General features: G+C 46.1%; 1 protein-coding gene and 1 pseudogene across 1 annotated transcript in view; one reads left to right on the plus strand and one right to left on the minus strand.

Annotated features, from left to right (window-relative positions):
• The window catches only part of REEP3 (receptor accessory protein 3), a 65427-nt gene that overhangs the window by 30423 nt on the left and 9674 nt on the right, over positions 1–25330 (minus strand). The window contains exon 2 of the mRNA XM_063307578.1: positions 16520–16592. Within this exon, the coding sequence (XP_063163648.1) occupies positions 16520–16592 (73 nt within the window). The remainder of the gene's footprint in view (positions 1–16519; positions 16593–25330) is intronic.
• Positions 20631–24812, plus strand: LOC134499762 (G2/mitotic-specific cyclin-B1-like; annotated as a pseudogene).

Consider the following 25330-nt stretch of genomic DNA (forward strand, 5'->3'; position numbering starts at 1 on the left):
AGTTAACAATGACTGAATTGCAAAAGAGCACCAAAGGACCCGAGGAGCCTACCAGCTCAGCTCCTGAACCTAGAAACGGGAGCGAAAGGCAAGACACTTCCTCGGAGACGTCCGGTGCCCCAAATCCTCCACACGAGTCGTCAGATACAGAATCAGACTCAGGAGAGTCAGAAGCCAGTGGAGTGTCAAGAGGACTGGCATCCTTGGAGCCAACTAGTGAACTAATTATCCTGGATGAGATGGATGACCCGCAGCCAGGGACGTCTGGGACATCCTGGAAATATTGAGTCCCGCTGACACCGGAGAAGGAATCCATCACTATGTTGACAGATGGGATGCCAGGAGGACAGGTGAGAGCGGATTCCCCAACCCTCCAAAGGCTGCGGGTGCTAGAAGCAAAAATGGAAACCCTATAGAGTTTGTTAAAGAACCTGTCCATGTCGATGGAGAGCCTGGGGAGACGAGGGGAGGATACCTATCAGCAGCCTTCTCCCATACCTTTAGCAAGGCCGCAGCTGATTGGGGATGGAAACCTACCAGGGATGGGTCCCCGCCTCACAGAGCCCAACCCTCCGTCACTTGGAGTGACAGCCCACAAGCCACTGCAGGACCGGGTCCAGCCAGGGGAGACATAAGAGAGTTTTCAGTGAAATTCAATGGAGACCCAACAAAACTGTCATTCTTTTTGACCAATGTGAAGAGCTATATGAAAGAGTTTGGTGCGTGCTTTCCCACTGAAGAATCTAAAATTAATGCGATCGCCACCAAGCTCAAGGGCAGAGCAGTGGACTGGTACATCCAATTACGTGACTCTGACTCCCCTGCACTAGATAACTTTGATGATTTCATGTGGGCGCTAAAGTTGCACTTCGAGGACCCGCTGGCCAAGGAACGTGCCAAGAAGGCTTTGAAGGAGCTTTCCCAGGGCCAGATGTCGGTGGCTGATTATGCTTTAGAATTTAAGGCTCTAGTTGGCAAAATCACTGATTGGTCAGAATTGACTCTGATCGAATATTTTAAAGAGGGCCTTCACAGAGACATTTTGAGGTGGGCGTTGGGTAGAGACGATCCCACCTCACTGTATGATTGGATTTGCTTGGCCAGGAAGGCTGAAAATGCCAGGTATGCTTTTCTACAAACCCATAAACCTAAGAGAGCCTACTCAAGCACCAAAGGTACCAGGAGTGAGACTGCAGCTATTAGATGGGGCCCCAACCCTGGGATGAGGAGAAAGAACATCGCTATGCCAAGGGACAGTGTCTTCAATGTGGGAAGGGAGGACACCGTGCATTCAAATGCCCAAGGGCCAGAGCTGATTTCAAGCAAGGGAAAAAGCCGGTGAAGTCACCACCAAGCACACGCAAAGCGACAGCACTGAAGGGAGAGACAGAGACTGAGGATTTGGTGGATTTCTCTGGAGAATCGGAGAGCGAAATGAAAGAGCTGGCGGGAAAAGCCAGCCGCCTGCTGTGAAGGGTGCCAGTGAGCAGGCAGAGGGTGATGGGTGCAAGGATTCCATGGTGAGTGATGATTGCCCCACCTTGATTGCCCCAAACAAAAAATACCGAAGTTTGGGCTCTGGTTGACTCAAGATGTTTGATTCATCCCGATTTAGTCAAGGCTCTGGACCTTCAGAGTTTTCCCCTAAAGCACCCTTTAATATTCACCCAGCTGGATGGCTCGGAAGCTGGGGTTGGGTGGGTCCAGCCACTCATTTCACTGGGACTGTAACAATGCAAGTGGGCAGCTACCTAGAGACTTTAAAGTTCGTAGTAGTCCCAGCTGGAGGCCCCTCAATGATATTGGGGATGCCTTGGCTGAAACATCAAAATCCATACATCAATCGGGAGCACAGGACTGTGACTTTTAAAGACAGATTTTACGATGGCCCCACCAAAGTAGTGTCCATACTCACCAGAGTCTGTAAGGTGGGGGTTGGCCAGGCACTTCTCTTACCATCAGGACTTGAGGGGTTGCTACCCCAATATCATGAGTTTGCAGATGTATATGGGGAGGTGGAAACAGATCAGTTACCCCCTCATCAGAAAACTGATTGTGCCATTGAATTAGACCTGAATGCAAAATTACCCAAGTTAAAAATTTATCCCATGACCCTAAAGGAGTTGGACGCTCTAAGGAAATTTATCGACAAGAACTGGTGTGCGGCTTCATTGAGCCCAATTCCCTGATGGGGACACTGGTATTGTTTCTTGAGAAAAAAGATGGCACATTGAGACTTTGCATGGACTACCGGGGTTTAAACGCCATTTCCATCATAAACAAATACCCCCTCCCCTTGATGAAGGACATGCTGGATCACCTGTCCAAGTGTCCTAACAGCCAGGAACCACGCTGAGACAAGGAACAGGTCTCTAGTGTTTTATTGCTGCTACGTAACAGGAAAATCCTAACAAACTGAAGAAGCGTGGGAAAAACCCAGACATATAAACCCCAAAGGTTAAGGCGGGCCCGATCTGTGTCTCTTGGAATGGCTACCTAATTCCTCAGTGCTACGCATGCGCTTTACAGCCTGGATGGGAACCCCCTGCTTGCCATCCTTACTCATGACACCAAGGGGAAGATATTTTCAAAGTTTGATCTGTGAGAAGCATACTTTCGAATTCGCATAAAGGCAGAGGATGTGGAAAACTGCTTTCAATTGCCCATTGGTGTCATTTCAATATAAGGTTCTCCCCTTTGGACTCTCGGGGGCACCTGGAGTGTTCATGCAATTAATCAATGAGGTGCTACATGACCATCTGTTCAAAAGGGTGTTAGTTTATTTGGATGATGTCCTCATTTACACTGAAATGGAGGAAGAGCATGAATGCCTATTGAGGCAAGTGCTCAGTAAGCTTTGGGAGGCAAAGCTCTATGCAAAACTGTCTAAATGTGAATTCCATAAAACACAGCTTGATTACCTTGGCTATAGAGTCTCGGTACGGGGAATCGAGATGGATCCGGCCAAGATACAGGCAATTCTGGCTTGGAAACAACCTCGTACCAGGAGACAATTACAAAGTTTCTTGGGGTTCACCAATTTCTATCGACAATTCATTCTGGGGTTCACGGAGATTGTGCTGCCTCTGATTTATTAAAAACAAAAGGCCTAGGCGAATCCCGGAAAGTTAAAAATCTGGGGGCTGTGCTGCACTGGACTGACAGCTGCCAAGCAGCATTTGATAAGACTCAAATCATTAATTACTGCTGAGCCCGTATTACAGAACGCAGACCCTGATCGCCCCTTTGTAGTGCAAGTGGATGCTTCCAACACTTCTATTGGTGCTATCCTGTTACAAAAGGACCCACAAAACAGATTGCGGCCCTGTGCTTATTTGTCTAAGAAATTTTCCAATGCAGAAAGGCAACTGGCATGTTTGGGAAAAGGAAGCGTTCGCTGTCAAGGCAGCTCTAGTGTCATGCGCTGCCTACCTCTGAATAATGCTCAGACACTGGTTCAGTGAAACAGGCTCTGGTTTATTCACAGCGCAGGTACAGCATCGGAAAAAAGCTGAGAGTGACAGGAGCGCGCCGGTGCGGGGTTTAAATACCCCGCGCCGGTCAGCGCCCCCTCACTCGCGGTCACGTCACCCCCCTTGTCCAATACGTTGACTTGCCGGTGGGTGAGAGGTTGCGAGGCCCCGCTGGCGTTCCGGGATCGCCCATCATCGGTTTCTCTATTCCTCCGGTGATTGCTGTCAGCTGGGCGATCTCCGTTGTATTAGCGCTAATGGCTTGGGTGTGCTCCGCGATCCGTTTAGCTATTGTTTCTTGACCTTCAGTCGTTGTGAGTTGATGGCTACTTATCTTGAGCCCCTTCCCCTGTTTCCTTGCTATTGTCATGTGTGCCATTGCGCTGATGACTTCAGCTCAACGGCACTCATGACATACTGCCCCCTGTCCGAATAGTGCTCCCCCCCGGTTTTCTGGTTTTTTTTTTTTTTTTTCTCGTGGAGCTGTCAACCGGAACTTTTTTAAAAATTTCCCGCCGGAGTAGTTCTCGCCCCTCCCTTTGCTCCTCCCTCTACCACGTGTCTTCCCAGGGTGTGTCCTTAGTACGCATGCCCAGGTCACGCCCTGGCGTGCGCATGCTCCGGCCACACCCTGTTTGTTTGGCTCAGTTCGGCGAGGAGAGAGGCGTGGCTGGTCGGGTGCTTATCAGCTCCAGGTAGGGCCCTTCTTTTTTATTCAAAGTGCGTCGCCTTTGTTATTTGTGCTCCTGGGCGTTGCCCCCAGGTTGCCCTGTTGACTTGCTTGCCACTCCCCCGTGGGCCCGGGGCGGGGGGAGGGTGCTGGCGAACGCTTGTTACTGCCTCGTGGGCCCGGGGCGGGGGGAGTGAGTCCCGGGGGGGGAGGTCCACCCAAGTCGCGGGCTTGGGGGGGCCCTTTCCCTTGGGGCACGGTAGGCGGGGGGGCCCGCGGGGGAGGGGTTTTGCAGGGGACGGCTTGCTAAGCTTGGTTTTGGCTTGTCGGGGTATGCCCGGTGAAAAGCCCGGGTCAGGTCAGGCGCGTTAACGTTGTGCGCCGCCACCCATTCCGGGTGGGGGAAGTGTTTCCACCTGACCAAATAGTGTAGACTTCCTCGTTGCTTGCGGGAGTCGAGTATGTCCCTTACGTCAAAGTGATGTTGCCCGTCAATCATCACCGGTGAGGGCTGTGGCGTGCTTGGGTGCCATCGAGAGGTGGTTGCCGGTTTCAGGAGGCTGGTGTGAAACACCGGGTGGAGTCTCCGTAGGTTGTGTGGCAGGTCCAAGCGTATGGCCACCGGGTTCACTATTTGCGTGACACGGAACGGCCCGATGTACTTAGGCCCCAGTTTTTTCGAGGGTTGGGGTGACTTTAGGAATTTGGTGGATAGGTAGACCATATCCCCCGCCTGGAACGTCGGTTGTTGGCGCCGGTGCTTGTCGGCCTGCTCTTTGTAGGCTGCCTGTGCATCCTTCAGCGCCGCCGTGATTATTGGCCACGATTCCGCGATCTTCCGTCCCCAGTCGCTAGCGTCCACCTGGGGTTCCGGGGGTTGAGGTAGCTCCGGTATGGGGACGAAGTCGCGCCCCGAGACTACCTCGAACGGAGTTTTCCCCGTGCTCGTGTGGACGGCGTTGTTGTATGCGACTTCGGCGAACGGGAGCAGTTCAGCCCAGTCGTCTTGGTGATAGTTGGTATATGAGCGTATGAATTGCTCTAGGGTGGCATTGAGGACCTCTGTGGCTCCGTCCGTCTGGGGGTGCCAGGCAGTGGATAGGGCCTGTTGGGTCCCCATCAGCTTTAGGAAGGCCCGCCAGAATTTAGAGGTGAACTGTGTGCCCCTGTCGGTCACCACACGTGCGGGACATCCGTGTAGCCTGTACACGTGGATGAGGAAGAGTTTGGCTAGTTGTTGTGCGGACGGGACCGACGTGCAGGGGATGAAGTGGGCCTGTTTTGAGAAGTAATCCTTCACCACCCAGATGGCCGTTTTCTTCTGGCTGGGTGGGAGGTCCACTATAAAATCCATAGAGATTTCCTCCCATGGGCGGGAGGGTTCTGCCACCCGTTGTAATAGCCCCGCGGGTTTGCCTGGTGCCCGTTTGGCCCTAGCGCACGTTGGGCAGGACGCTACGTATGCTTTCACGTCTCGCCTGAATGCGGGCCACCAGAATTGACGCCGTGTTAGGTGTAGGGTCTTGAGGAACCCAAAGTGTCCCGCTTGCTTGGCGTCGTGTGACCTATGCAAGATCGCTTGGCGTTGCGAGTCCGGGACATAGATTCTGCCTTCCCCCCATGCCAGGTCCTGTGCCATCGTTACCTTGTCGGGGTTTTCCAGGAACCAGGGGTCGGTTTTGAGGGTGGCGGCGATGTCCGTGCGTATTCCCCCTGGTAGTTGCGGTTGGCTTCATCTGGTCGCAGGTTGTCCCGCCGTCGGTTGCGCCGTAGAGTCGAGCTGTCTCCGAGCGCCGCTTCGGGTGGTCACGGCCATCCCCAGTTGCGAGGCGGATAGGATCGTCCCAATGGTGTCTGGGGCGGGCTCTTCGTCTTAGGGCAGTCGGGAGAGGGCGTCGGCCAGGAAGTTCTTTTTGCCCGGCATGAACTTCAGCTGGAAATTAAAGCGGCTGAAGAATTGGGCCCATCGGACCTGTTTTGGGCTGAGGCGTCTGGGCGTTCGGAGGGCCTCGAGGTTCCGGTGGTCGGTCCAGACCTCGAATGGTTGGGTGGCTCCCTCGAGTAGGTGTCGCCATGTTTCTAGCGCCGATTTTACCGCGAAGGCTTCTTTCTCCCAGACGTGCCATCGCCTTTCTGTCTCGGAGAACTTCCTTGACAGGTAGGCGCATGGTTTCAGGAGTCCCGTGGGGTCCTTTTGGAGTAGGATGGCCCCCAGGGATAAGTCTGAGGCGTCGGCTTGGACCACGAACGGCCGTTCTGGGTCCGGGTGCGCGAGGATTGGCTCCGTGGTGAACAGCGCTTTCAGCTTGTTGAATGCGGTCTGGCACGCGGGAGTCCAATTCAACACTGTGCCCGGGTTCTTGGCGCGTCGGGTGTCCCCCACCCCTTTGGTTTTGAGGAGGTCCGTTAGGGGGAGGGCTATCTCTGCGAACCCCCGGGCGAATGACCTGTAAAAATTCGCGAAGCCGAGGAAGCTCTGGAGTTGGCGTCTGTTGCGGGGGCGCTCCCAGTTTAGCACCGCCTCGACTTTTGCGGGGTCCATTTCTATGCCGTCCCCGGAGATTCGGTACCCCAGGTAGTCTAGGCGCGCTTTATGAAATTCGCACTTTGTAGGTTTGGCATAGAGCTGCGCCCTTCTGAGTTTGTCGAGGACTTGCCTGACTAGGGTCACATGTTCCTCGTGCGTTTTAGTGTAGATAAGGACGTCGTCTATGTAGACAAGGACCCCTTTGAACAGGTGTTCATGCAGTACCTCATTGATGAGCTGCATAAACACCCCAGGGGCCCCCGCGAGTCCGAACGGCAGCACTTTGTACTGGAAGGCGCCTAGGGGGCAGTTGAACGCAGTCTTCCATTCGTCCCCCTCCCTGATTCGGATGCGATAGTACGCCTCGCGAAGGTCCAATTTGGAAAAGACTTTGCCCGTGGACAGGTGGGCGAGCATGTCCTTCACCAGGGGTAAGGGGTATTTGTTGGACAGGGAAGCCGCGTTTAGGCCCCGGTAGTCGGTGCAGAGCCGTAGGGTGCCGTCTTTCTTCTCCCGGAATAAGACGGGGGCTCCGACCGGTGAGCATGCTGGCTCTATGAATCCCCTGTCTAGGTTTTTATCGATGAACTCCCGGAGGGTTGCCATCTCCTTCGGGGTCATCGAGTAGATCTTCGGTCTAGGTAAGGGGACGTCGGGCAGCAGGTCGATCCGGCAATCCGTCTTGCGGTGGGGGGGTAGTTGGTCAGCTTCCGCCTCTCCGAAGACCTCGGAGAAGTCGGCGTATTGTTCCGGTAGGTCTGCTATGGTAGCGGCGTTGTCCTGTGTAGTCGCCTCCGCCCGTCCCACAGTGGGGTTGGTTCTGCCCGCTGGAACTGGTGCCCGATACTCGCCGTCGCCAAATGTGAAGGTGCGGGTCTCCCAGTTGATGCGCGGGTTGTTTGTCGCGAGCCATGGCATTCCCAGGACTGCAATGGGCCGTCCGATGTGAGTGACGACGAACGATGTGCGTTCGGTGTGAGTGCCCATTTGCAGGGTGACTGGCTCGGTTTGCATCGTAGCTGGTTTCCCTCCCGCTGTAGAGCCGTCCAGCTGGTGGAATGCCAACGGCGTGGGGAGGGGGAAGCAGCGGAGGTCGAGTTTGGCGACTAAGTCGGGGTGGATGAGGTTTTTTGAGCACCCCGAGTCCACTAGTGCTGCGGCCGTGGTGGCTCCGTTGCCGGCAGAGAGTTTAATTGCCGCCATTATTACGGAGCTTTCGCCGTTCCGTCGAGGTGGTCCGCGCTGCTGTCCCACCGCCTGCCTCGCAACGCGTTTCAGGGCAGGCGGGGAGCTTTTCCCGCCGGCTGGTCTGGGTCTACGTTGTCCTCTTCCCCCCAGTAGGCGTCCCAGCCTTCCTCTGGTGTCGCTGTGGCTACGGTCATTCGGCGGTGAGGGGGCGGCACCGGGTGAGGTGGTTTGGGGCTAATTTTCGGGGTGGGTTTAGGCGCACTGGTCGGCAGTCGGTTGGCGAAGCAATCCGCAGTCTTGTGCCCTAGTTTGCCACACCTCCCGCAGGGCTCCCGACTGAATTTCTTCTTTGGGTATGTGGGGCCGGCCGTCCCCACGTGTGGTGCGGGTACCTTTTTGCAGGTATAGTTCGTGTCTTCCGTGGTTGTCATGAGGAAGGTGCGGTGCGTGTGTTCAGCTTTCCCCGCGAGGTGGATCCACCCGTGTAGCGTTTCTGGGTCGTCGCGGTAGAGGGCCCATTGGAGTACGTCGCGGTTGAGCCCCCTTTTGAACATTTCCAGCAGGGTGGTCTCGGACCAGTCGCTGACCTTCCCCGCGAGGGCTTTGAACTCAAGGGCATAGTCTGGGACAGTGCGTGTGCCCTGTTTAAGTCTTTGGAGTGCGCTTTTCGCCCTCACTTTGGCTAGTGGGTCTTCGAAGTAGTTTTTCATCTCATTGATGAAGGCGGGGAAGTTGGCGAGGGCGGGGGAGCTGGACTCGTACAGTTGGACGTACCAGTCCGCCGCCCTGTCTTGTAATTTGATCGCCATGGCGGCGATTTTGTCCGCTTCGGAGTCGTAGGAGTGTCCGTGCCTCCCCATGAACTCCCTGGCGTTCGTTATAAAGAACGACAGTTTCGTGGGGTTCCCATCAAAGAAGATGGGGAAGTCCTTTGGGGCCCGGGCGTTTTGCGCGGCCCTTCCTCTCGCTTCCCGGCCTGTGGTGTCGTCCGCCTGGTCCGTCTGCTGACCTTCATTTGGCCCGTGGGGGTTCGGTGCTTCGCTCGGGGTGTGCGGGCCTGTGCGGGGACGTCGTTGGGCGGCGCGGGGGGCATGAGCGACTGAAGCATGGTCCGGAGTTCCTCCAGTTGGGTCCGCATGGCCGCGAGTTCAGCTCGTGCTTCCTCGTCCACGGTCCGCGCCTCCGCTGGGGCCGGTTCCGTCGGTGTGTCGGCGGGGGTGGGTTGCCGGCGGGGTTCAATCTCCCTCTGCCGTTGGTCCGCTTCCTCCGCCGTCTGCTGGGTGTCTCCATCGTCCTCCTCCGTGCTGACCGCCGTTGGGCTGTCGCTTCACGCCCGTTGCTGGGGTGCGATGTGGGGCGCGGGGTCCTCCGCTGGTTTCGGAAGGTATGTTGCTCCCTCCCGCGGTCGGGTTGCCTCCGTCGCCCTCTCCCCTTGGGGTTGGAGCTGAGGCTCGGGTCGGGTCGGGTGGGCGTCCATGGCTCCGGGAGTCCGCGGTGCCTCTGGCCTCGGTCGGTCCTCCTCTGTTTCTCGCCGTGCGGCTCGCCCTCCTTGTCCGCGTCGCTCCGGCTTCATTTTTCTGGTCTTCTCGCCGTCTATTCCTCCCGCGGCTTGTTGTCGTCCGGTGGGGCTCGGCGAGGCTGAGTTTATGACTCTCAGCTTTATGTCATGCGCTGCCTACCTCTGAATAATGCTCAGACACTGGTTCGGTGGAACAGGCTCTGGTTTATTCACAGCGCAGATACAGCATCGGAAAAAAGCTGAGAGTGACAGGAGCGCGCCGGTGCGGGGTTTAAATACCCCGCGCCGGTCAGCGCCCCCTCACTCGCGGTCACGTCACCCCCCTTTGTCCAATACGTTGACTTGCCGGTGGGTGAGAGGTTGCGAGGCCCCGCTGGCGTTCCGGGATCGCCCATCATCGGTTTCTCTATTCCTCCGGTGATTGCTGTCAGCTGGGCGATCTCCGTTGTATTAGCGCTAATGGCTTGGGTGTGCTCCGCGATCCGTTTAGCTATTGTTTCTTGACCTTCAGTCGTTGTGAGTTGATGGCTACTTATCTTGAGCCCCTTCCCCTGTTTCCTTGCTATTGTCATGTGTGCCATTGCGCTGATGACTTCAGCTCAATGGCACTCATGACATCTAGAGACTTGGCGCCACTTGTTAAAGGGTCAAAATTTCCTTTTGAAGTGTGGACAGACCATAGAAATTTGGAGGCTCTCCACACGCCCTGGAGACTCAGCCCTAAGCAAATCTGCTGGGCTCAATTTTTCAGCTGTTTCAATTTCCAGTTAAAGTACTTCCTGGGGAAGAAACACTTTCTGGCTGATGCTCTTTCTCGTTTGCCCCAAAATGACAGCCAGCAATCTGACATTATTGACAGAGTTTTAACAAAACCCCAGCTAGGCTTGGCTGCTGTAACCTGAAGCCAGTCTCGCTTACTTACAACAGGCAATGCCTCTGAGGCAGAAAGCGAAAGTTCCTAGTCAATTACATGCTGAGTTCACTCACGCTTTAAAATCTGATACTTGGTTGAAAGCCCATAGAGACAAAGTATCTTTTACTGACGGCCTATGCTGGGTGGAAAATAGACTTTATGTGCCTGAGGTTTTACATTTGAAATTTTTACAACGATCTCATGATGACAAAACTGCTGGGCATTTTGGATTTGTAAAAACCTTGCATCTTCTTCGGCAGCAGTTCCGGTGCCCCACACTTCGCAGTGATGTAAAAGAACATGTGGCCACTTGCCTGTTTGTGCCATGTCTAAACTCAAGGAAGGCAAGCCACAGGGACTGTTACAAAAGGTGGCTGACCCCTCCAGACCCCAGGAGCAGATTTCTATGGACTTGATCATGGATTTGCCTCCCAGCCAAAAGAAAATAGTCATTTGGGTGGTTAAGGACTTTTTCTCAAAGAAAGCCCATTTCATTCCCTGTGCTTCTTTGCCAACGGCCCCGCAATTGGCTAAACTCTTTCTACATCACATCTACCATTTACACGGTAGCCCCTCCTGCATAATTTCCAACCCCAGGGTCCAGTTTACTTCTCGATTTTGGAAATCATTTTTAAAATGCTGGCACCAAACAGGGCTTGTCAACTGCATCACATCCACAGACAGACGGATATACTGAGATTTTGAATGCCACCTTGGAACAATTCCTCTGAGCTTACATTAACTACCATCAGGATGATTGGGTAGACTTACTCCCCTTTGCAGAGGTGGCATACAATAATGCTGTTCATCAAAGTACTGGCAAAACCCCTTTCCAGGTTGTGAATGGGCAAGACTTTGTTCCTATTCCCAAATTACCACAGCCTCCATCCCAACTCAGCTCGACTGCTGACTGGGCAACCCGAATTTTGAACTCATGGCCTGTTATCCAGCAAGCATTGGTGGACGCCCAGGCTGCCTATAAAAAGCAGGCTGACCTGCACCACTCTCCAGCTGAAGACTTTAAAATTGGAGATAAGGTTTATATATCCACTAAATACATCAGATCCTCCCAACCCAATTTGGGTTGACACCCAAATTTATTGGCCCCTTTCCTATCGTGGACATAATTAATCCAGTGACTGTAAAGCTTCAACTTCCCCATAACTTAAAACGCCTCCATCCTGTTTTTCATTGCAGCTTGCTGAAACCTTTCCATACCTCGCAGCGCCGGCACCCGTCTGCACCCCTACCACCTCCAGCATGATTGATGGTCACCAGCATTTTGAGTTGAAGGACATTGTGGATTCTAGAAAACTTTGGGGCTCCCTGCAGTATCTCGTTCGCTGGAAGCATTTCCCTCATCCTAAATGGGCGCCTGCCTGTCACGTTAACACTCCTGATTAAATCAATCACTTTCATCTTGCCTATCCTGATAAACCGCATGCTTAATTTGTATTCCTGCCATTAACCTTCTTTTCTTTTCATAGTGTTTTTTTTTCAAGGGGCAGAATGTCATGGTCCCTGTTCCAATGTTCCTGGAAAACATCATAATATGTTCCCATGCCATGTTGGTGCTGACACGGGTTGCTGTACCAGAGAGAGCTGCTCCTGTTCCCTTGTACCAGGCTGCGATGTGAGGAGTAAAGAATGCCTGTTTGGGTTATCTTGACTGGTCAAGGACATTTCCCTAAGACTGGCAGAAACCGTTAGGGGCACCTGCAGGGAATGGAATTGTACTGACTCTGGGGGGAGGGACTGGACACTGCCTGGGTTTTTACTGGGAGAAATCCTACACTTTACTATTCTCAGCTTTGCTTGTGATCCTGCATACTATTCATTATTAAATCAGATATCCATGAAAGCCTTGTGTGAGTCTGATAGTGACTTTGAATAGGCAATCATTACAGTCACTCTGCAATTTGGGCAGTCAAATAAATCCAATCCAATCCATATTTATCTATTTGGTGAATGAAGGAGAGTCTGGATGCTTGTGAGGGTTCTTTGTTTTCCAAGGACTGGACAAACTACAGTGGAGAAGATAACTACAAAATACTTTACTGTAGCAGACACCTTTCCTGTTGCCCGAGGTTAACTCCACCCTCCTAGGCTTTGCAAGTTGATGTAGCCATGTAAATAAGCCTTTGAAGGTTAGTCTTTATAACAAATAAAAGTCTTATAGTCTGTAAAGTGGCATACAACCTTTGCCTCTCTCCAAACGTTCTTGCGCTTGTTAGGATTAGGTGCTGGCTCAGTGTGGTTGCTCCTCTTCTGGTTGCCACCAAGCTCCAGGCCAAGCTCCAGGCAGGAGTCACACCACAACGGGCTGCTTGTGGTCCTGGCAGTTGACTGATAGCTCTCTTGCTTACTTATAATAGTTGTACATTTCAGAGGTCGCTTCCCACTTCCTAGTTTGCTTGTTCTCTTCTTTTTCTCCTACACACCCTTTGTAAGCTAAGGGCTTGGTGAGGTTGCCTATGGACATCTGCATATTCCTAAAAATGCCAGGGTGTGGCTCAGTTAGCCAGACACCTGAACGCTGGTGTGGATGCTTGTGAGTAAACTGTGAGTCGTGAATGAATGAACCCATCTCCTCTCAAGTTTCTGAGACTGTAAACTCATACTGAGCTTTGGGAGAAGGGATGAACTGAGCCTCTCCTTTGGGAGGTGGGGGTGGGAAGCATTTTGCCTGGCTGCAGCTGCTTTTTCCAAATGCAGACAGCAACCCCAGCTTCATTCCCCCACAATGCTGAAAAGTGGAAAAAATTAGGGTTGCTTGAGGGATTTGTGGGTAGAGTGGGACAATCTGCATTCTGGAGCAAACGTAATTGACTAACATGTCAAGGAGTAACAAATCAGAAATATCACCAGCTCTGGTATACCTGCTGAATTCTATGCAACATCCTAAGTAAAGTACTTTTACAGTTTCTAATGATAAGCAAAGACACTTTCATCACACCCACACAAAGAAAAACTAATTTATCATTAGATTATCAGAGTCAACATAAACAGAAACATGCTAGGCACTTTTTAATTAAGATATGGAAAAGATTAAAAATAATTACATCATTGCCAATTTATTATGTTCAACTAATATAGTAGGATAGATTTGATTACTTGGTTGAGCAAACCATTGCTTAGCACAATGTATGAATGCATTCTATACCTTTTTGTAATGACTGAAGGTCTGGGGGTCCAAGGGAATAGGAGACTTCCTTTGATGGCTCCATTGTGGTTCATCTTTTTACTCTCTCTGTGTGGTTTGTATTTTTTAAATTTTTGATAATATTTTTATTCTCAAAAATGGCTTTTTATATTTTTATAATGACTGTTTTTTATGTATTTGTATTTGGTGGTAACATGTCCTCTCCCGGGGCTTTGCCTGTCTGTTGTGAAATTATTCTTTTAACTTCTGCAGAAGTTACTGGGGGCCATTTTAATGAAGTTTTTAATATATCTATACCCATTAACTGACACGGTGGCGCTATGGGTTAAACCGCTGAGCTGCCGATCGGACGGTCAGCGGTTCGAAACCGCGCGGCGGGGTGAGCTCCCGTTGCTAGTCCCAGCTCCTGCTCACCTAGCAGTTCGAAAACATGCAAATGTGAGTAGATCAATAGGTACCGCTTCGGCGGGAAGGTAACGGCGTTCCATGTCGTCATGCTGGCCACATGACCCGGAAGTGTCTACGGACAATGCCGGCTCTACGGCTTAGAAACGGAGATGAGCACCGCCCCCTAGAGTCGGACACGACTGGACTTTACGTCAAGGGAAACCTTTACTATACCCATTAACTGTTGCTTTGATGTTCTAATATCCTCAGATTTATCTTTAAAGTAAGCTATCCAAACTTCAGGTGAAATCTGTGCTTCTATTATTACTTTTATTTCTCTCTGGCCTAAAGAGACCAGTTCCCAGAATTTTAAATCATTATTTTGTAAACTTGCCAGTCTTAATTCTTGCCACTGTTTTTTATAGTAATCTTGTTTACTCCTCCTTATCAGTTTCGCCATTTATCCCTCACTGCCTCTACCCTGTCAAATGATTTCTCCTTCTTGATTTGTGTAATCTAGCCAGTTCCTTTCTTTCATGTCTACATTCATGGTTAAACCATGAAATTCTGGTTTCAATCCTTTTCCCTTGCCATGGTTTACACACCAGAGGTTTAAGACTGCCAACCACATCCTCATAGATAATATTTGCATTTTCCAATTTTTGAATAAGTGCTCTGCTGATTACTGCAGATGCTGACTGCAGCCAGGAAATCAGAAGATGCTTAATCCTTGGGAGGAGAGCAATGACAAATCTTGATAAAATAGTTAAGAGCAGAGACATCACACTGACAACAAAGGTCCGCATAGTTAAAGCAATGGTGTTCCCCGTAGTAACATATGGCTGCGAGAGCTGGACCATAAGGAAGGCTGAGAGAAGGAAGATTGATGCTTTTGAACTGTGGTGTTGGAGGAAAATTCTGAGAGTGCCTTGGACTGCAAGAAGATCAAACCAGTCCATCCTCCAGGAAATCAAGCCAGACTGCTCACTTGAGGGAATGATGTTAAAGGCAAAACTGAAATACTTTGGCCACATAATGAGAAGACAGGACACCCTGGAGAAGATGCTGATGCTAGGGAGAGTGGAGGGCAAAAGGAAGAGGGGCCGACCAAGGGCAAGACGGATGGATGATATTCTAGAGGTGATGGACTCGTCCCTGGGGGAGCTGGGGGTGGCAATGACCAACAGGAAGCTCTAGCGTGGGCTGGTCCATGAAGTCACGAAGAGTTGGAAGCAACTGAACAAATAAACAACAACAAAAACCCTCTGCTGTAGCATTGTTGAGCTGTATAGTGCTGATCTTACATCCTCGGCCAAGGGAGCTGTCCACTTCAATCATTTCTGATTCTTTATAGTGCCTTCTATATTGTGACTCTCTTGTGCTGTTATTTCCACATATCCACATTAAGTCCAAGCCAAGTGGTAAATGATCACTCTCTGGTCTATCCATACTATCAAAGCACTGTACTACGGGGATCAATGATGGCAATATGAATATATAATCAACAACAGCTCCCCCTCTGTGGCTGATTGATGTGTAAGAACCCCCAGGTTGATCCCATTGTGATCCATGTAAACTAACCATTTGTAATTTATATGTTAGTTTAAGTAGTTCTGATCCACATTTGTTCTGGATCTTATCGTGTGACAAATGGCCCAGGGGGGAAATGGCCTCTATTTCAAAAGAGTCTTTATCCCTTAAGTTCCATATTTCTAAACCTGGGCCGATCCTAGCATTAAAATCCCCACAAATAATTAAATCTACACTTGTGGGATGGCGTAACAGATCAACTAATGACTGTTCCAGGTTATCCCAATTTACCTGTTGTCTAGGTGGCACATACATTTTAACACATACAGTATTTAACTGATAAGAATTGTTGTAAAAACTTTTTATATGAATTTTGCTAAAACCTATGGTTGCAAATAAATGTAAATGTAAAATGTATTTGTATTTGCCTATATTTGTTTTTATTGATTGTTGTACACAGCCCAGAGTCGCTTTTTGCAAAATGGAGGGGCCATATAAATGTGATCAATAAATCAATGTCATGCATTTTGCTTTCTGTAATATTCACATTTTTTATGCATAGATTATTTCCATTATGACTTTTTCATATGCCTTTTTAATAATACATTTCTTGATCACATGCTTTTTTGTGTTTTGGAAGCACTTTCCAAAACTTTGGAAAAAGCACTTTATATACTTTTTGTATACTCATCTCTACAAACAGGTCCATGAAGAAGCAGGTGGTAGAACTTTAACCTTCCATGTTAATGCAGAACGTCATGTGCAGCACAGGCTTTCTTTCCTTTCCTGACCTCCCTGCAAGAGTTGCCAGCACATCTAGGCTCTCAAATTTAGCTAATAATTTGCCGTTATATTATTTAATCATTGCAAAGGTGGCAAGGAGAAAATATGCATCAGAAAGAGCACGAAGGTAGCAAAGAGGAGCTGTATTTATAAAGGACCTGTCCCTCTCTATACTCCTCTATTTTTAAAAAGCCACTAGTGTAACATCAACACTTCATTTAAACATGAAATATGATTTCAATGTATGATAAATTAGCACAATCAACTTCACAAGCTAAAATCCATTTAACTATTGTTGAAGCTAGCATATAAAACATACTCAAAACTTGAAAAAAATACTGAAAAAAATTGAAATTAAATACTCACATATTCCTTGACATTTTTTGTTTTTACAGCTTTGTAGGAATAATAAGCAGGATACAGCATCCCAAAGACCAACCTATATATAAAGAAAGATATTTTAATCTGACAAAAATGCACAGTAATTATGGAAGCAAAGATTACATATTACATAAGAAAGAAAAAGAAAAGAAGAAGTTCATATCCAGACAACTGTAACTTCAAACTCTGTCTATTCTAGTCACAGCTATTGAACACTGCATTCTCCTGGGCATCTCTCACATGCTCATACATCAAAACATGTCTTTCTTTAAAAAAAAATCCTGAAAGTTTACACTAAAGATTCAGACTTTTTCACACCTATTATTCTACAAGGAAAAAGATAAGAACTACTAGCTGGCTTGCCAATAGCAAGCCAAAAATATTGGCTTGTAAAGTGAAGTGAAGTGAAGTGAAGTGCCCCCTCTGGAAGTCTACATTTTGTTTATGGTTTCTACAGAAACACCCTAATATGACTTTTTCCAGAGATTTTGACATTGGGAATTAAATTTTAATTATTGCTACTAGCTAAACAACTGAAAATCCTTATATAACATCTGCAAAAGGGTTTAAAGAAGAATAGGTGCTATAAGACTATGAAAGGCTTACATATTACAAAGAAGAAACCAAGTAGAAACAAAAACTATATACTTCTGAACTAGTCATAACACAGCTTTTCTGACAAAACTGTTTAATGTTTCAAGCAGGTATTGTGTCATGTATAACTTCTTGAGTGTACTATGATTACAAATTACAGTAAAGCACAAAGGCAGACAAGTTGGTTCATTTATCATTTTCCATGTCTGGCAGAACAAGGGTATGATTCAGAGCAATGTCTTTCCTCTTTTGGCACATGCCCATTTTCCACACAATTATGCCCCTGATTAATTATACTCCAAATGTAGCCCTTTTATGTTAGTAAAAGATGTCAGTTATGTAAAGTAGTTCTGAATACATACACATAAACACACACCACACTGTACTTATTTGAAACTACTGGATGCACTGAATTAAAAAACTGAGGTATTTCTGAAATGTTAACAGTACTGTAAAAAACTAAGCTGAAAAATGCAAGGAGAAAACACTTATTTTTCAATGTAACCTACTGGAATAACTTCTGCATTGAGATCCAAGGACAAAATGTTTGTGTGTGTTGAATTAGTAGTAGCATACTGGCTGGGTCCATATATTAGCACATATATTATGCTATGCCCTGTTTTTTTTTCAAACATGCTTTATTGAAAATGAAAAATACAATGTACTACATTATGGCCTCATACAATGTGCAATCCAGGCCACTAACCTGACTATGCATTTTTAGTGGTTGCTAAAAACTGAAGTTGGCCAGTTCCCATTCATTATATCATACGCTACTTTTTAACTAACATTCTTCTTACAAATTTATTTAACTTTGTATAGTTGTTTCAGTCCTTCTCCATACAAAATTGTTTTCTCTGAAATGAAGAAAATCTGACTAGGAATCAGAAAGGATCAGTAGTATAAAGCACCACATCCATGTCCTGTTAACTTGCAGGCCAGATCTAATAACAAGGGAGAGATAACCACACATATTCATATCAACAGCCAACAAACCTTTTATTCCAATGACCACCTGCCTCTGTTTAAAGTAAGTGGCAGAAACTAGCTGTAGACACTGAACAGGGTTTCAGAACCTTTTACAAACAGTGAGCTGGGAGAAATGTTGGATCATGACTACAACCTGGTGAGTGTATGTATATGAGAGGAGTCTTATGCCGCAGTGAAACTGTATAGGTAAAACTTCCTCCTCTTCTTCCTAGGTTAGATTTAGGAACACTCAGAATTAAGGCACAGTCAACATTGACAAGCTATGGTTGTCTGATAAGATTAAACCAGATTCACGAACCTCTCGACTCCTAATGGCTTGCTCTGGGTGCTAAAATGCTTCCCTTCCATTGTTATATTGGGCTGTTTTTCAACCAACCTCCCATTCCTGCCCTAAACTAGAACTTATATTTCTCCTTCTGTGTTGGACAAAAAGCTCCTTTGGCTTGATTCTACCATTACAGTACCCAACATCATGCAGTGAAGATGAAAAATATATCCATAAGAAAATGTACATCATTATTCTCTCTTAACAGGAAAACATACCCAGCTGACAATCTATTATAATTCATGCTATGTGACTCTAAAACAATGGAACTTGCTATTTTAGTCTGTGCATTTTACCAGCACTTCAGGATTATGAAACGTTATAGTCTTTCCACGAGGATTTTGTTTTTCTAAACTTAAATAGCTAGCTTCTATTTAACACTTGGTTTCCATGGTAGCCTGGTGAACTATGCTTTAAATCACCAGATGGTTGTTCTCAATTCAAAACAGAAGTTGGCAGCAGTCCAGCTCTTTCAAGTATTTCCTAAGGCTTCTATGACTGTAGAAAAACAGGTTTAGAGCAAACGTATACAATAAGTTATTAAAGGTAGACTGAGTGTAAAATAATAAAGTCATAACCTATTTACATTAATCTCCAACTTGTTCTGACACCTTGCCCTACCCACATTAGCCATCTAGAAGCACAACTAAATTTTACATTGCCTGTAACAATACCATACAGCAATATAACCTTTCTAAGAGAAAAAATAAAAACTGTAACACAAGAAGCAACATCTTTTTTCAATCAGGCCAAATAGCAGTTTTAAGCGGTTTCTCTGCTCCTCCATAAGAACGTGCCAAATTCTTGGTTTATACAATAACAAGATCAATTTTGTGACTTTCTCTACAAGACAACCAATACAGTATAAACTGTTCTTTCTCCCACATCTTAATTGGAGGTGTTGGAGTGGAGGGGGTTGATGGTGGTAATTTAGTGTGCTATCAACTAATTTGTTGATCAATTTTCTGTCTCGTGAAAGTTTGAACTTTATGCACTTTCAGCATGAATGCCTGAGTACTAGGGGACTTTAATCTGCCTTCACTGGATGCAGGGTTGAAGGTGGCCTGGGAGTTAACAGTCACCATGACAACTGGAGCCTGATCAGATTATTGAGAGCCCACCTCACAGTGGAGGTCACAAGTCAGATCTGCTATTTGTCTTGGAGCAGTGGTAACATGATCTAGAGTTGGAGAATGTTACCAGTAGTTCTTTGTCATGGTCAAATTACTCCCAAGTAGCCTTAGAATTCTTTGCAGCTGCTCCCTGCCACAGGGAAAAAGGACCTGTTCATTTGGTTTGCTCAGGTGCCTTATGGAGCGTGTTGGGCTTCAGAGGGAATTTGAGGTTGTTGAATTAGAGGTTGTTCCTGAGGCTCTGATGTATGGTTCACTGCTTGGAACAAGGTGGGAGTGACAGCCTTAGAAAGAATCACACCTATATGGACTCTCCCTCTCCCTCAGAAATCCCAGAAAAACTCCAAGAGACAAAGTGGCAGAAGACACACCTAGAGCACCACTGGAGGAAAACAAAGAACAAATCCAATCAAGCATAAAGAAAAACCTTCATTAAAGCTTACTCATGCCAATAAGAGCAACAAAACATAATTATTTTTACGTTCTTATCACAACTGCAGGTAGCTGATTTGTTCAAACTGACCTAGTCCCTCATGGGTAACAAGGGACCAGAGGAACATCTGCAGGGCTGCTGTGGAGACTATTTGAGGCATCTGTCAGATAGTTGTTTAGATCCACTCTGAGTTGGACACCAGCTGTGTAGTCCTGTAGGGTTCACAGAGGCACTGCCTGACATGGTTATGTAGGAAGCATTCAAGCCTATTGCTCCTGAGAAAGTAAACAGTATCCTTGGGTCTATAAATAAAATCCATGTCCTTCTTAGTCTGTCAAGGCCCCCAGGAAATTATGTGGGGGTGAATCTAGGCAGTGTTGAGGGAGGGTATGATTCCACTGGCTCCCCTCAGAAAATCATCCCTGGATCCAGCTGGACAATTTTTCTTCAGTCTCCAACCTTCCTTTTTTAGGGAAGGTTTTGAGCAGATAGTTGGTCTAAAGCTCCAGATGACCCTGGAGGAAACAGACTATCTAGATCTCTTTCAGTCAGGTTTCAGGCTGAGATATAACACTGAGATGGCATTGACTGTACTTATAAATGACCTTGAGCAGCACCGAGATGGAGGTAATGCACCCATCCTGGTCTTCCTTAATCTCTCAATGGCTTTCAATATTATTTATCATGGTACCCTTTTGGACCGGCTCTGAAGGTTAGGAATGGGGCTATGGTGTTGCTGTGGTTCTCCTTCTGCAGCCAGTTTCAGTCAGTTTTGGTGGGGGAGAGATGTCTAGACCTCCATTATATGAGGTCCATCAGGGCTTTCTGTTCCTATTTAACATTGCCATGAAGCTACTGGATGAGATCATCCTTCAGCACAGGATTAAATACCATTAGTATGCTATACATCTGTACCCCAGACTGACCAAGCAATGCTGAAAAGGTTCTTCCATTGTCTTGATGCTGCCAGCATCCAGATGGAAAAGAATATGCTTCATGTTAACCCAAGCCAGACCAAGTGGCTGTGGGTTTTATGATCCTCTGGACCTTCCACCTTTAGTTCTGGATAGGGTTCCACTCAGACAGAACAGATTCACAATTTGGGGGTTCTTCTTGGCTAACAGCTCCTGCATGAGAAGCAGGTGCCAACTGTTGCTAGCAGAACCTTTGCAGAGCTTCATCTTGCGCATCAATTATGCCCATTCCTGGATTAAGAAAACCTGCTCACAATCACCTATGCCCTGGCCACCACCCATTTGGACTAATGCATAATACTCCATGTGGGGCTGCCCTTGAAGCCAACCAGAAGCCACAATTGCCCAGATGCAGTGATGCAGATAGTCATGCACTCACCATGGCATGTCCATGTAACTCCACTACTTTGTGAATTGCACTGTTCTAAATCCTATGTAAATAGAACAATTTACAAGTTGGGTGGTTATACAAATCAATCAAATAAATAACAAACAGATAACCCCAAAGCCCCCCCCCTTCAGGTTAGAAAGAACAAAAATTTAGTTATTTTTGTTATCCCACACTGAAGAATGGGTGTGGTGGTAGGGAAGCTTGCCTGGACAAGCCCAAAGGGAGTTTTTACCAACCTCAACCCTTCCTGTTTTAAAAACCCTTTTATTGAGATAAGATTGCTAGAACATATTGCCAAAAAGGTGAACCAAGAATGGAGGTGAGGGAGAGAGCCCTGGGTCAGTATCTCAGAAGACTCCTGGAAGTCAACAGAGGAAGGCTAGTTCCAAAAAATGGATGGCATTTCTCCAGGTCTATGAGAGGCTAAATTGGTAAACAGAGCAAAGCTGGTTTCTCTGCAGAAGAAAGATGAGGGAAAGAGCTCCAGATCAGGGCCCAGAAGTCTCCAGGGAGACGGTGAATAGCCCCTAAGCTTCTAATTAAGTCAGAAAATTTCAAGAAGCAAAGTTTATCCAAGTAAAAACTGAATCAGAGTATGAGAGTTCAGTAAGCTAAGACTGGTTAGGCATTTTGTGAACAGTAGAATTTAAGGTCTTTCCCAAATACTATTTTTCTTCAGTTTTAATGCAACCTTTGGTGCCAATTCATATTGCCCATCAATGAAATCAGATTCTATTCTTCAAACTAAGAAGAATGTAAGACTTAATGAAGAAGCATGTTTCCAGTATGCTAGTGTTTGAAACAGTAAGGTGTGAGGAGAAAACATGCAGTAAGCATCCATTTTATTTCACAAATGCATTAACTGTGAATTGTTTTAAGGACTAAGGCCAAGTAGTTAATACTGTTCTGACTATTTTTATATAGATTAAGATCCCAGCCTAGGTTGCTTACCAAATTCTAAACAAGCATGTACTTGTGCCTACATTTAGAAATAGTTTACTCCTCTGTTACTCTGAGCTAAAAATTACCTGCTTACTGTTTGCTGCTTTATTTTTGTTTTAATTTAGTACAGGTTGAGAAGGAATTTATTTACAGAATTTTCACATGAGATTTTTCTGAGAAAGGCCAGTGCTGATAAAGATACAACTATTTCTGTACTGGAGGGCAACATAGTTACACTGTAATGTCTACATTTGCTTTTTTTAAAACGTTAAGAGGAAAATAGCAGTAAACTGTTTTCAGGATCTTCCATAAATTATGACCACAGGTCAAATGCAAATATTTCAGTGGCTATTGAATATCAATCACTGAAAAGACAGTATGACTGCATATTTATTTCTAGAGAGTAACTGAGATAATAGAAAATATTTTGGTTACAAGATATAACTTTCAGCATCTTGATTCTGGAGGACCACAGTCCAACCTTCAATACTTGAATAATTTATCAATTTCTAATTTGTTTACTGAGTTGTGTTAGAATTCACTGTGAGAAAGAAGTTGTAAATATTTTTACCACTGAATACTGCAATTGCACAGTAAAAGCAAATGAACTACAAACATTACATAATAAAGAGGTGACACGAACGGTACTATAAACAAGCAAAATTCTAATACACAACCAGCCTCAACTTTAGCATGTAACACAATTCTACATTTTACTATATTTTCCGCTTGCACTTCTACTTTTAATAGTTTAAAAGACTGAATTCAAAACAATGCCTCACTTTTTTTATAAATCTCTTAAACTTATTTACTATTAACAGGAAGCCATAATTATATCATTAGATGTATCTGTGGCTTAATTAAACAAGGCCAATGTGAGTTGTACACAGGACAGCCATGAATAGATCTTTTTCCATTTGTAAACTGATGAAAGTAGACGTTGTGTGGTTTACATACAAACGCTTACTATCCTTCATAACTTCAGGGGAAAATGTCTTCCAAGTGTGATTGATACAAGCCAGAATTCAACATGAACTTTAACAAAGCAAATCCTTGAGTTACATCATCCAATTCTGAACATCTGACAAAAAGGATCCTGCTAAAAGTGAAGCAGAACACACAGAATCTGCAAATGAGCATTCTATATATAAGCATAGGAAAGATGCTCATATCTGCACTTTGTATTTACTTTACTGCTACTCTACTGGGATACAGAATTATGTAAACATTTTGGAAATATCTCATGAATTAAAAGCTTCTGAATAATGTCTTCTGAATAATCATAGCAATGGGATACTTATATTCTTCAGCAGTATCTTATTATAACTTGCTGCCTAAATTATTAACAGCATCCTTTGATCTTCCAAGAACTGATCAGGTATTGGTACTGCCAATCAATATAATCAGCATTTACCAAAATAAACAGAACATTTTCATGGTTCAATAGAATAATTTCCCCTGGCAAATTGTTTGGGCCTGCTTTTAAATATTTTAAAATCTTGAAACTATTTTAACAGCTCACTTTAAAGAAGTTCACTCCTCTTCCAAGGAACCTTTTTTTTTCTGCCTTTGATTCAGCCTTGACTCCTGGTGACTGACTGCACAAGTCCATGCAGGTTTTTTGGCAACATTTTTTTCAGACAATCACTTTCATGTGTAGCAGAAATCAGCTGTCTCTTGGTCTTGGGCAAGAAAGGGAGCAATTTGGAGCAGGCCAGTCACGAGGATCTAGGAATCCAGCCTAGGCCACGGCTTTGCAGGTCACCCGGAACACAAAGGTCAATGCTGAGAACAAAACTAAACCTGCAGTGACCCTCAGTAAGGGGGGGGGGGTTTGCCACTGCCAGGCCTGCTTTGAGGCCTAGGACTGCCTTAGGAGACACTGGTAACAAAACTTGTGAGCCAAAGGAAATGTTGAAACCTACAGCTGTGGACAAAGTGACTACTTGGAAAATGGCAAGACCTACTGAAAAACTAAATGAACCTGTGAAAGAAGAAAAGCCAATTCCAGAACCTATTAAGTTGGAGCTTCCATCCCCAAGCCCCATGGAAACATCTGGTTGTGCTCCAGCACAGGACATATTATGCCAGGCTTTCTCAGATGAACTGCTTGAAGTGAAAGATGTAAAGACGTTTCTGATCCAAGCCTCTTCAGTGAATATGTGAAGGACATCTACAATTACTTGTAAGTTCTTGATGGTCAGCAATAAGTGAGAGCAAACTACTTGGCAGGGCAGGAGATTACTGGATATATGTGGGCCATCCTAATTGACTAGCTTGTGCAAGTTCAGATGAAATTCAAACTCTTGCAAGAGACCATGTACATGACTGTTGCCATAACTGATCGTTTTCTGCAGAATAACAAACGTAGCTAAGAGCATGCTACACCTGGTTGGTGTAACAGCCATGTTCATTGCTAGCAAATATGAAGAAATTGGTGATTCTGCCTATGTGACGGATCACGCTTATACTAGTTTTGTTTTTATAGTTTTTTAATGTTATAATAATAATAATAATAATAATTGTTTAGTATTTAATAATTAACTGTTTTTTGGCTTTGTTGTATGCCACCCAGAGTCACTTGTTGTGAGATGGACGGCTATATAAATTTGATAGAGGGAGAGGGAGAGGGAGAGAGAGAGAGAGGGAGAGATTTGCTGTTGTCGCCTTCTTCCTAGGGCTGAGAAACAGTGGTGGCTGGCCCAAAATCCCAAGCTGTCTTCATGCTTAAGACAGGACTAGAACTCACCATCTCCTGATTTCTAGCCTAGTACAATTAACCATTATACCAGAGTAGCTCACACTATGGAAATACTTATCTGCAATTTAAAAACTGGTTAAATATATATATATACTATTGAATATTCTTTTTCCCTTATCCTTGATATTGCAAAATACTTACCGAACATGCAAGTTGGCAATTCTTTCCATAATAAACAGAGGTGCAAACTATTTTTATCATGGTACAGTCCAGTTTAAAACATATTAGAAAGCTGACTGTATATCAGTACCTT

This window comes from Candoia aspera, chromosome 6 (assembly GCF_035149785.1).
Source record: "Candoia aspera isolate rCanAsp1 chromosome 6, rCanAsp1.hap2, whole genome shotgun sequence".
NCBI classification, from domain to species: domain Eukaryota; kingdom Metazoa; phylum Chordata; class Lepidosauria; order Squamata; family Boidae; genus Candoia; species Candoia aspera.